Below are 12,110 nucleotides of genomic sequence, written 5' to 3'. Positions count from 1 at the left end.
CGGCGGCGGCGGCCGCGGGGCGCCTGCGCAGAGGGGGGCCCGGCCGGAACATGGCGACTTGCGCCGACATCCTGAGGAGCGAGTTCCCCGAGATCGACGGGCAGGTGTTCGACTACGTGACAGGTGAGCGGGCGCCCGGGCGGCGGGGCCGGGGGGCTCGGGGCGGCGCGGCGCGGCCCCGCCTGACCCCGGCCCCTCGCTGCGCAGGCGTCCTGCACAGCGGCGGCGCCGACTTCGAGTCCGTGGACGACCTGGTGGAGGCCGTGGGGGAGCTGCTGCAGGAGGTGTCGGGGGACAGCAAGGATGGCGCCGGCATCCGCGCCGTGTGCCAGCGCATGTTCAACACGCTGCGCCTGTGCGTACCGCCGGGGCCCCCGGGGCCCGCCCCCCGCGGGGGGCGGACGGGGTCTGGAGCTGCACGGAGGCCGCCGGGGCCGGGGCCGGGGCCGGGGCCGGGCCCGGGGCCGGGGTCTGGAGCTGCACGGAGGCCGCCGGGGCTGGGCCGGGCCGGGCCGCAGGGCGCTCCGGGGCACCCACAGGGCCAGCCAGCCCGGGGCTAGCAGCCTTCCTCTTCCTCTTTGTGCCCCCAGCTCCGGGCTGGCCCTTAGGAGCCTAGCGCATGTTTGTTGGCTTTGAGGCTGGAAGGGAGCCCCTGCGCCGCCCAGGCCCGCGTCGCCCCGCTCTGCCCAGAGGCATTGAGACCCACACGTCACCCAGTTCTGACCCTCCCCAAGACTCCCCTCCCCCTTTTCAGCGATTGAGGCCCGTAGATAGGCTTTAGCGCTAGAAAGGGGCTGGGGAGCGATCCGGGCCAGCGCCCTCATTTTACACAGGTAAAGTGCGGCTCAGTGACTGACTTGGAACCACCCGGGTCGTCAGTGACAGAAGCGGGGCTTGGGCCCAGGCTCTTTGCCTCCGGATCCCTGGCTTTGCCTGGGACACTTCGGCAGGCACCTCCTCTGGGAATCTGTCCTCCCCCCATCAAAGAGCACTCGAGATCTTGCTTTTACCCAGCTCTAAACCTCCCCTGCACCCCCTTTTCCGCTAGACCCCAAGCTACTTGCAGGTGACATCCAGTGCCTCCGAACTGACGGTTTCTTGACGTGTTTTTTATCAGAACCGGTCAGGCCTTTACGAGGATGATCCTAGAGCTTTGGAGGTTTTCAGGGTGCTTTTCTTGAAACAACCACACCACGGCCATTGAGGTTCAGGGCAAGGTCCGGCAGCATCGTCCATCGGAGCCTCATGCCAAACCTTTTCCCTCCTTCCAGGGCAGAACCACAGAGCCAAGGACACAGCCAGGTGTTATTGGATGCCCCCATCCAGTTGTCTAAGATGACTGAAAGTTATGGTGAGTACGGGGAGTGTCTTAAACCTAGCTCTTTCCTCAAACCCTTCTTCAACTCTGTGCCTTGTTTGTGTTCTCTGCCACCTCAAAACCCTTAACTGTACTTGGGCACCCAGTCCTTTCAGTGGGCTGTGATCATTTCGGCTCAGAAATCCCCAGGTCCTTTGTTCTCTGGTTTTGCTGCCTTAGTTCTCTCAAATATCCTTTCTCTTTCTTTTCCTTGAAGGTAAGTGATGTTTCCTGGGTGACGGAGTGGGACATGGATAGATTAGGTTAGGGTCAGAGAACAGTAGTTACTATTTTAAGTGGGAAGCTAAAGCGACTACCTTATTTCTAGATTATGGCGATAAGCTCCCAGGACTGATGAAGAGGGACCAGTCTTCGGTGAGAAGGGCAGAAAGTGGCGGAGGATGGTTTTTTTGTCTCTTTCGGGGTACAGCTGCCCTCTGGGTCCCATCGTGGCTCCCATGGGCACCTAGAAGCATGACCACATTTGTGTCTCTTGGCCTCAGACAGTGAACGCTAAGAAACTGGAGAAGGCCGAGGCTCGACTCAAGGCGAAGCAGGAGAAGCGAACTGAGAAGGACACCCTCAAGACAGCTGGTCCCCTGTGAGCCCAGGGATGGTGATGGGCTGGCAGACGGGTGAAGTGGGAAGGGCAGACTGCAAGTGACTCCCTGTTCCAACCCCACAGAGTCTTGGAGGAGGCTTCAGCCAGCCAAGCCGGGAGCAAGAAGGAGAGTCGACTGGAGTCATCTGGCAAGAACAAATCCTATGACGTACGGATCGAGAACTTCGACGTCTCTTTTGGCGAGCGGTGAGGGGCCTATTTTGGATATCTGGGACTGTGGGGTAGACGGGGCCTTTCTGGAGACTCAGCTTCTTCTCCCCTTCCTCCCGGTCCCTGAGGGTCCTCATCTCCCTCCTTCACCAGGGTTCTCTTGACGGGTGCAGATGTGAACCTAGCGTGGGGCCGACGCTATGGACTAGTCGGACGGAACGGGCTGGGCAAGACGACGCTGCTCAAGATGCTGGCGACGCGGAGTCTCCGAGTCCCGGCCCACATCTCCCTTCTTCATGTGGAGCAAGAGGTGGCCGGGGATGATACTCCCGCCTTGCAGAGCGTGCTAGAGAGCGACACCTTCCGTGAAGGGCTGCTGCAGCGGGAGCGGGAGCTCAGCGCCCAGATCGCCTCCGGCCGGTGAGAATCTCTGGCCTTGACCCCGACAGAGCAGCCCGGTGGGGGGGTGGAGGAGGGCCCAGGGTCCCATCCACTGCCAACTCCTTGCCTTTTCTTCCAGAGCGGAGGGCCCAGAGGCTGCGCAGCTTGCAGAGATCTATGCCAAGCTTGAGGAAATTGAGGCTGACAAAGCCCCTGCCAGGTACTCAGCACCCCCCATGTAGTGCCTTTCCTGTCTCCCCATTTCCCTGTACCCCCTCTTCCAGGCTTTCCCTTTCTCTCTTTCCAGAGCATCTGTCATCCTTGCCGGACTTGGTTTCAATGCAAAGATGCAGCAGCAGCCCACGCGGTGAGTGCCCCCACTTCCTGCTTGGCTGTGCCTGTTGGACCTGCCCACCCCCTTCCCTGCTGAGTCTCTTTCCCTCTCTCCACAGGGAGTTCTCTGGTGGCTGGAGGATGCGACTGGCCCTGGCGAGGGCTCTCTTTGCCCGGTGAGTCCATGGGGCTCCATGGGCGGGTACGCTCAGCTCCTTTGTGAGGGGTTGATGGGACCCAGGGCAGCTGAGGAGGCTGGGTCACGATGAACCTCTCCTTCTCTTTAGGCCAGATCTGCTCCTGCTGGATGGTGAGTCTTTAGGGAGCCTTGGGGCAAAGGTAGGCAGCAGGGTGGGCAGAGATGCCCCTGCTGGCTCATGACCTTGAGCTCTGTGGCCTCTTCTTCCACTTCAGAGCCCACCAACATGCTGGATGTACGTGCTATCCTGTGGCTGGAGAATTACTTGCAGGTGGGTGGGACTGGAGGTCAGGTGAACGAGGGGACGGGGGTGGCTCTCTGGTCTCGGAACTTCTGGGGACTGCCCCCCAACTTGTGCCCGCCTTCCCCGTGACCCACCCCCACCCCCCAGACTTGGCCCTCGACGATCTTGGTTGTTTCCCACGACCGAAACTTCTTGAACGCGGTGGCCACAGACATCATCCACCTGCACAGCCAGAGACTGGATGGCTACCGTGGCGATTTTGAGACCTTCGTCAAGAGCAAGCAGGAGCGACTGAAGAGCCAGCAGCGTGAATACGAGGCTCAGCAGCAGTACCGCCAGCATATCCAGGTGTGGGAATGCTCCTCTGTGTGTCCGGGGACCCAGGAGGCCACGGCTGTGGTGGCGGAAACCTCATCCCCCCACCTGTTCTTCCCTTCAGGTTTTCATCGACCGCTTCCGCTATAATGCCAACAGAGCCTCCCAGGTGCAGAGCAAACTCAAATTGCTGGAAAAACTGTGAGTGTCAGGGGGCCTGTGGCCCCCACCGTCTGTATCCTCCATGGAGCCTCAGAGTCATGTCTCACTTTCTATCCCCCCGTTTACAGCTCTGAGGTTTCTTCCCCACCCCCCGTGTCCCACCTAAGAGTCACCCCTTCACCCCCTGAGCTGTCCCCTCTGTTGCCTTCCACCCTGAGCCACCCCCTTGTCTCCTTCAGGCCAGAGCTGAAGCCTGTGGACAAGGAGGTGGAGGTGGTGATGAAGTAAGTGCCGTTGTTGGAAGGGGTGGGACTGGAGGAGAGGTCAGGGGGAGTACCTGGGGTGGGGGGAGTCCTCACCACCTCACCTCTCCTCTGGCAGGTTTCCAGACGGGTTTGAGAAGTTCTCACCCCCAGTCCTGCAGCTGGATGAAGTGGATTTCTACTACGATCCCCAGCACCCCATCTTTCGCTGTCTCTCCGTCTCAGCAGATCTCGAGTCTCGGATCTGTGTGGTATGAGCCCTGCTGCCCCTGCCGGCCCTCCCATCTGACCTGGGCCTCCTTAGACCCCCAGGGCTCCCATCATGCCCTCTCAGTCCCTGCTGAGTCAGGCTTCCTCCTGAACTCAGGACAGCCAGGGGACTTTCTCCTCATCCTCCACTGAGGATTGTTTCTTATAGGTGGGGGAGAATGGAGCCGGGAAGTCAACCATGTTGAAACTGTTGATGGGAGATCTGGCGCCTGTGCGAGGGATCAGACATGCCCACAGGTAACTCTTTGCCCTCCCCCTTCCCTGCCATGCTCACCCCAGGAGGGCCAGAGCGCCCGGAACACTTACTCTCCCCTTGCTGCTTGCCTGCAGAAACCTGAAGATTGGCTACTTCAGTCAACATCACGTGGAGCAGCTCGACCTGAATGTCAGTGCAGTGGAGCTGCTAGCCCGCAAGTTCCCTGGTGGGTGGGGATGAGGGTGGGATGGGGGGCAGGAAGGGTGGGCACAGGTGTGGGGGATGCCTGAGGGCCGAGCCAGACCAGGGACCCGCATGACAGGCAGGGACGTGTTCTAGGGCGGCCTGAGGAGGAGTATCGCCACCAATTGGGACGCTATGGCATCTCTGGAGAGTTGGCCGTCCGCCCTGTCGCTAGCCTGTCTGGAGGCCAGAAAAGCCGAGTGGCCTTTGCCCAGATGACCATGCCCTGGTGAGATAGCTCTGTCATAGACTCCTTCTGTACTCACCCAGTCTTTCCCCAGCCTTCCCTTCCTGCGCCTTGGAAGATGGGGTTCCGCAGTCTACACCCTTCCTGCTTTCTGTGCCTGCTAGGAAGGTGGTCTCACAGGGTGAGACGAATCTCTTGGGAATCTCTCTTACAGCCCCAACTTCTACATTCTGGATGAACCAACGAACCACCTTGATATGGAAACGATCGAGGCCTTAGGCCGGGCCCTCAACAGCTTCAGGGTGAGACCATGCCCCAGCCACCAAGCGGACCCTTAACACCTTTCACTCTCTCCGAGCCACTGCTGATGTCTCTTCTGCCCTTTTCTTGTTCTCTGCAGGGCGGAGTGATCCTGGTCTCCCACGACGAGCGCTTCATCCGCCTGGTCTGCCAGGAGCTGTGGGTGTGTGAAGGCGGCGGTGTCACCCGGGTCGAGGGGGGCTTTGACCAGTATCGGGACCTTCTCCAGGAGCAGTTCCGACGGGAGGGTTTCCTCTAGGACCTTCCTGCTGGAAGGCCTGGTCTGGGGCACAGACTGGCACCATGGGTCCCCCGGGCCACAGATTTGGTTCTTGGGCCTGGGCCATGGACTTCCCCCAGTAATGGGGACAGCCTTATTCTAACTTCTTTTCTCCACCCCCCCCTGCCCCAGACCAAAGCTCCCCTATCCATCCTGGGGGGCTCCGAGGAAGGGCCTTGAGGATTGTTCTCATGGGGTGGAGAGGGCTCCTGGGGTGACTGCCCCTTTCCCTCTCTCTGCCTAGGTCCGATGTGACCATCATGTAAATTAAACCTGCCCCCCATCTGTTCCCCCCGCCTTGTCTCTGCCCCCAAAGGTGGACTCATGTCTCTGGGGCCCTGTCATGTCTGCTCTCTGGCTCTGATGCCGGTAGCACAGATAGAGGGACAACAGCTGATGGATCCCGGCCCCTGCAGGGATTTTTGGAAACAAAGTCGCCCCAGGGCCCTGTGACCTCAGTGAGTCCTGGCCTGGCTGCTGGCCTGTGAGCAGGGGGTGGGTCCTCCTCTCGGTCAGGCCCACAAGCTAGTCCTCTGGACCCTTAGGTGGCAGACTCTGGATCCCCACCCACCCTCTAGGTTCTCTGCCCATGCTCGGGTGAGCCCCTGGGCAGGCTTCCGTCCACGTCATCTGGGAGATTTGGATGGCCACTTCTACCTCCACATTTATCTTCACCTCAGGGGAGGGGGCACCTCTTGGGCCACCTCACTTCAGCTTGAGTTGAGAAGGAAGAAACCCTGCCCCTGCCCCTGGGTGGAGGAAGCGAAGGTAGTGGTTGCTTTAGGAAGCTCAGAGTCCACAAGGGCATCCAATCCAGTGTTCCTCCAGACGGGACCAGAGACGAGGCTGGCCTCCTCCTGACCCTGCCTCCCTTAAGAGGAAATAGAATTGGGCTTGTGATCCCTCGTAACCTGCTGCCCAAGCCCTGAGCCCGCCATGTGACTGGGTGACCTTTGGAGCCTCCCCTCACCCGGGCGTCTCTAGAGCAGGGTGACCTCTTGGCCTGTGATCAGGAAAGATGCACTCTGCTTCCCCAGGGTGTTGTCTGGAAGGTGTTCTGCTAGGGGTTCGTTACAGCCCATAAACTTGGGGACCACCACATGAGGGGTTGGTGCTTGGAGAACAGATGGTAGTTAATCTCAGAGCCTGGGGTGGATGACTGCCGTGGAACAGGCATCCGACAGAAGGGAGAGGCCACGAGCCTCCTGAACGCCTCCTGTCGAATAGAAAGGCAGCAATGTAGCTAGTGATCCCTGCTCAGAATTTATGTGGGAAGGTGTGCAATAGGCAAAAGTGACTTGAGGAGGACATGGGGGCTCCACAGAAGCTGGGGTGGGAGCGGCCAGAGAGGAGAGAAGAGAGAAAAGGTGAGGAGTGGTGGCTGTGAGAAGCAGCTGGGCCAGGGGATGGGAAGGGAGCGTTTGTAATGCCTGTCCTGAACACCAGGCCCGAAGGGCTTTGGAAGCCTAGCAGAATTGATACACTAGGGAATCGGAGCTCATGTAACCAAAGAGGAATGACAACACTCAGCTACTTGTTTCAAGGTAGGTGAATCTGGTCGCGTACTGCCTAATTTGAATTGGAGGTAGGGAGAAGATCTAGTTTCCCTGGGATGTCAGAGGTAAGGAAGGTGCAGAATCATTACTGGCCTGTGGGGATTACAATTCTCCAAAAGCAGTCTTTGGCCTGAAGTTTTCTCAAATCTGATTTTGTGGTCTGGGGACTCAACACAGTCAAGCGTTCTCCATACTTGTAGGATGGTTTGCTGTCTAATTCGGTAAGCCTCAGTACACATAACCTGAATGAAAGCTCTAAGGGATTCTTAACTTTGCGAATGTAAAGGGGTTTCTGGGACCAAAGAAGTTTGAGAGCATCTGCTTCAGAGCCCTGAGATGTCTAATCCCACGGTCATGTATCTCGTCATAAACAAAAGCTCACAGGAGCAGCACATTTGGAGGTGAAGATCCATATTGACACCTAAGAGGGGCTTCATAATTGAATGGTGGTGCTAGTATAAAGGGAGGGAGAGAGACGGTTGTAAGAGCAGTTTGTGCCAGGCGATGGCTAGATGCATTACAGTGACCTCATTTGTTCTTTGTGACAGCCCTGGGAGCTGGGTAGATAATTTAGGTCTTGGCAAGTTGTTTTTAGATTTGGTGATAAAAGCCCTTCCTGTGTCTGTCTCTCCAAGCACATGGGACAAAGGAGGAGTCAGGGGTGTGGCCACTGGCAGAGAGAAAGAGCAGATTGAGAAGGATGAATTCATTTTGGCCATGTTGAGCTTTTTTGTGTTCAATACTAAGGACAATCATATTGCAAAAATGGCTAATAAGTAATTGAGAACCAAGATGGGTAAAGAGTGAGATATTAAGGAGCAACACCTCCGTTCCTTTTTGTGAGAGTTGTCAGAAGGCCCGGTGAACTATTTTTTTGTTTGTTAATGCTGCCATCTCAAATGTGTACACCTTCCCTTGCATCCTAGACCGTTCCCGGTCATGAGACCTTGTGTGAAAAGGAATTGTGCTGGGCCTTGGGAATCTAAACACATGACAGAATCCCTTCCCTCACAGAGCTTAAATAGCATCAAGGAAGGAAAGAGTATTCTTGAGAGTGTGGCATGGAAGCCTAAAATGGAATAGTTTGGATAAATAACAGGCAAGAACTACATTGTCCAATTTGGGGACCAGGTGATAGGCAGATATTGATGGAACAGAGAACAAGTGTTAAATAATGCAAAAGAGACTAAGTTGGTATTTCTCAGATGTAATGGGAGGGAGTGGCAAACTGTCTCAAAAGAGACCATGAAACTGGCTTACTGGGAAGATAACAGTCCCTTCAATGGAAATCAAAAAGCTCAAGATTTCATGTTGAATATGTGAAGTTTGGGCTGGTCATAGAACATCTTCCTTAATGTAGACCAGAAGAGACTGTATTTGGGAGTCTTACCCAGAGATGATTGTAATTGCTCCCACAGGAGAATCGGTGTGATCACCAAAAGCATAGAAAGAAAAGAAGGCCCAGGACAAAACCTTAAGAGAAGAAAAGCACGATGAACCAGGAAAGAACTGAGGAGGAAAATGAAAGAGTAGGGTCATAGAAGGTAGCAATGGAACAGACTTGCAAAAGCTACTTAGAGGTGAAGGATGAGGATTGAGGAAAAATAATATTTGGAATTAGGTCTGAGAGATCAGTGGTGACTTGTGAAAACAACAGAGTTTGTGTCAGAGTAGAAAAGATCTGGATTCAGGCCCTACCTCTTCCACATACTGAATTGTGACTCTGGAAAAGTCACTTGACCCCTCTCAAGACCCCCAGATAATTGAGAGTCAAGAAGACAAAGAAATAGAGGAATTGGTTTGGGCAGTACAAAGGAAAGAAAAAACATTGTGTTTATGTAACCTATGACTGTTTTCATATTGACCAGATCCAAACTTAGGGGGCTGACCTCTTAAAGGGGTACATTCTCTTGGCCATATTATTTTACTAAATACTAAGAAGGTGGCCAATTCCCATGTAAAGCATTCAAAGAAATATCCTTATTGGGAAGGGGTCAACCTGTTTACCTTCAGGAAAAATTCACATGGTACAAGGACTCATTGGAACCCCTACAAAGATACAGGAAACACATGAAGCATTCACAGCAATTTGTAAGCTCATTTCAGAAGGAAATCAGATTTAGGGTTGCCAGAGGGGTAATAGTTGGATATTCTAGTGAATTCTTAGTTCTCCCTTATGCCTTAGGCTCATAATTTACTCCTTTGGCCCAGGCTCTCCTTGGAAGCCAAACCCATTCCCATTGAAAGTGCGCAGTGCAAGCCACTGGCAGAGGGACAAAGTAGGACATGACTTTGGCCTTCTCGTGCTTACTCCTTCACTGATACCCTGCTGCAAGGGTTGTATGGACCTTTTCCCTAAGGTGGCTTGAACTTTTTTTAAAATGGAAATTAAGAAATCTATTTTCCCTCCAACCTCTCATTGAAAGTGGGGGGAGAGCCCTTGTAACAAATACACAATTCAAGCAAAACAAAGTCACCTTGGCTTTGTCCAAAAAATATGTCCCAATCTGCACTTGAGTCTATCCATTACCCTTCTGTCAGGAGGTGGGTAGCATGTGTTAGGAGTTCTCTGGAATCATGGTTACTCGTTGCATTGATCAGAGTTCTTTAAGTCTGTAAAAGTTCATCTTTACAATATGGTATTGAGTTCTGAGCATTCTGAATCAGTTCATTTAAATTTTTTCCAGTTTTCTCTGAACCTAACCCCCTTCATTAGGTCTTTTTTTTTACAGTACAGTAATTTAAATTACATTTATATGCCATTTATTCAGCCACTCCCCAATTGGTGGGCATACATACCTTTAATTTCCAGCTTAGCACCTCAAAAAAAGCCCTAGTGTAAATGTTTTTGTGTATATGGATCCTTTTCCTCTCCCTTTGATCTCTCTTTGGGAGGGGTATAGAACTTAAAGTGGTATTACTAGGTCAAAGGTGATACACATTTTAGCATCTTTTGGGGTCATGGTTCCATTTCACTTTTCAGGACAAGAGGATCTTTTCACAGCTTCACCCAACAGCACACTAATGTACATGCCTTCTCATAGCCACTCCAGCATTTGTTATTTTCTTTTATTCACTTGGCCAATCTAATACATGTGTTAGTCCCTCAGAGATGCTTTAATCTTTATTTCCTTAATTATTAGTGATTTGGAGTTTTTTTAATTATTGATATTGATTGCTTGGATTTATTCCTTTGACAACTACCTAATTCATATCCTTTGCTTGGGGCAGTTAGGGGATACAGTGCTTAAAGCACCAGCCCTGGAATCATGTCAGCCTGAGTTCAGACATTAGCTGTGTGACCCTTAGTTTCCTCATCTATAAAAATGGACTGGAGGGGTAGCTAGGTGGCACAGTGGATAGTGCCCTGGAGTCAGGAAGACCTGAGTTCAAATCCAGTCCCAAATACTTAATAATTACCTAGCTGTGTGACCTTGGGCAAGTCATTTAACTTTATTGCCTTAGGGGGGGACACCCCCCCAAAATGAACTGGAGAAGGGAATGGCAAAAACAATACTATCTTTACTAAGGAAACCTCAAAAGGGGTCACAAAAAGTAAAAAAAAAAACCTATTTGAGCTAGTGCTTTTTAAATCTTGCAAATGGGAGCTTTATTAGAGAAACTTGCTGAAATAGTTTAATTTTCTGCTTTTTAAATGTCATTGTATTGAAATTGTCCTTTTTAATTTATTATCTGGCCTTCCATCTTCTATACATTTCTTTTTTTCAAAAGAAGAAATCCACGCTATTGGTATCTGGAAAAAACAGAAAACTACAAATTAAAGCATTTTGAGGTTCTACCTCACACCATTAGCACAGCTTAAATGCTTGTTGCCTTGCCCCTGTATCATCCCCTAAACTTCTGAATTTGGGGTTCATTATAAGGTTAAAGGCTTGACCAGACTGCTAAGGGAATTAAGATTCCTGCCCCATTCTTCTATAAAGAAGGCTCTGATTCAAGAACGTTATCCACAAATTCTCTCAGGTGACATAGGCACGCACATATCAACCACTGTTATATATTTCTGTAAGATGATCCTTTAATGCCTCAGCTACAAACACTTCTTGGGCTAGGAAAAACCACTCCCAGATAGTGGGTTTTGATCTGTGCCATATGAGAATGTAATTCTGACGAGCTGCTTCCCCAGCCCACAACTGCCAAACTCAGGAAACATACATTCTGCTGATCATAACCCTTCCATGTCTCATCCTGTGGAAATCTTTATATTCTTCCAGAAAAAAAAAATCTATAGAGGCTCTACCTAATGTACTCTGAAGGCTTTCCTCTAGTTCTACAAAATAAATTTCATTTTTGAATCATCTAAGCTTCCTCTCAAATTCATCTCCCTTGTTTAAAAAAAATTAAGTAAAACTGACCAAGACATCAGAAAATCTGGGATTATTCCATACTCATGGACACTGACCTCTGTAAAGGTGGAATGTGTCCTCTATGTCTTCTTCAGGTCTAGGCTTGTTCTTGGGCCATTTAGGTGACACCATAGTGGATGGAGTGCCAAACCAGGAATCAGGAACTTTTTGAGTTCATATCCAGCTTCTAATACTAGCTGGGCAAGTCACTTCACTTTGCCTCAGTTTCCTGAACTGGCAAAGGAAGTGGCAAACTACTCCAGTATCTTTGCCAAAGAAACTACAAATGGGTTCACAAAGAGTCTTAACTGAAAGACTAGCTTGTTCTTTATAATTTTACAACATGTAGTTTTGATTTTTTTTCATTCACTTTGGTGTGGTCCTCATGTATATTGTTTTCTTGACTTGGCTGACTTCATTTTGCTTCAGTTCATTCAAGTCCATGTTTTTCCATATTTATTATGTTTGCCTTTTCTGACAGCCTCATATTATTGTAGTACATTCACCCCAGTTTATATAAACAAACCCCAGTTTGTTTAGTCATTCCTCAATTAATGGACGTCAACTGAGTTTTCAATTCATTGTACACACACACACACACTCTTCATTTTTTATCAGGGATTTCCTTAGGGTATATGACTGGCAGCAGGATCTCTGGGTTAAAGGGTATGGATGTTTTGGTTAC

At 51.6% G+C, this 12,110-nt stretch overlaps 1 protein-coding gene across 4 annotated transcripts; it reads left to right on the top strand.

Annotated features, from left to right (window-relative positions):
* Window positions 1-14: 14 nt before the first annotated feature.
* Window positions 15-11,377, top strand: ABCF3 (ATP binding cassette subfamily F member 3). Of its 4 annotated transcripts, XM_074189619.1 has the most exons (21): window positions 15-123; window positions 208-355; window positions 1,272-1,351; window positions 1,686-1,732; window positions 1,861-1,958; window positions 2,043-2,165; window positions 2,283-2,549; window positions 2,650-2,730; window positions 2,818-2,877; window positions 2,963-3,019; window positions 3,131-3,153; window positions 3,258-3,313; window positions 3,434-3,634; window positions 3,726-3,802; window positions 4,003-4,047; window positions 4,145-4,277; window positions 4,445-4,533; window positions 4,627-4,718; window positions 4,832-4,964; window positions 5,137-5,224; window positions 5,323-11,377. In XM_074189619.1, the coding sequence occupies exons 1-21, from the start codon at window positions 51-53 to the stop codon at window positions 5,479-5,481; spliced, it is 2,130 nt and encodes a 709-aa protein (XP_074045720.1). In that variant the 5' UTR covers window positions 15-50; the 3' UTR covers window positions 5,482-11,377. The 4 variants fall into 4 exon arrangements, with proteins under 4 accessions (XP_074045720.1, XP_074045721.1, XP_074045722.1 ...); XM_074189620.1 differs by lacking the exon at window positions 208-355 and having other exon boundaries at window positions 43-123; XM_074189621.1 differs by lacking the exons at window positions 15-123; window positions 208-355; window positions 1,686-1,732 and having other exon boundaries at window positions 1,267-1,351.
* Window positions 11,378-12,110: the final 733 nt, after the last annotated feature.

Source organism: Macrotis lagotis, chromosome 5, assembly GCF_037893015.1.
Source record: "Macrotis lagotis isolate mMagLag1 chromosome 5, bilby.v1.9.chrom.fasta, whole genome shotgun sequence".
In the NCBI taxonomy this organism is placed as follows: domain Eukaryota; kingdom Metazoa; phylum Chordata; class Mammalia; order Peramelemorphia; family Peramelidae; genus Macrotis; species Macrotis lagotis.
The sequence above is the reverse complement of the archived record's forward strand: the minus strand, read 5'-3'. Positions and strand labels throughout refer to the sequence as shown.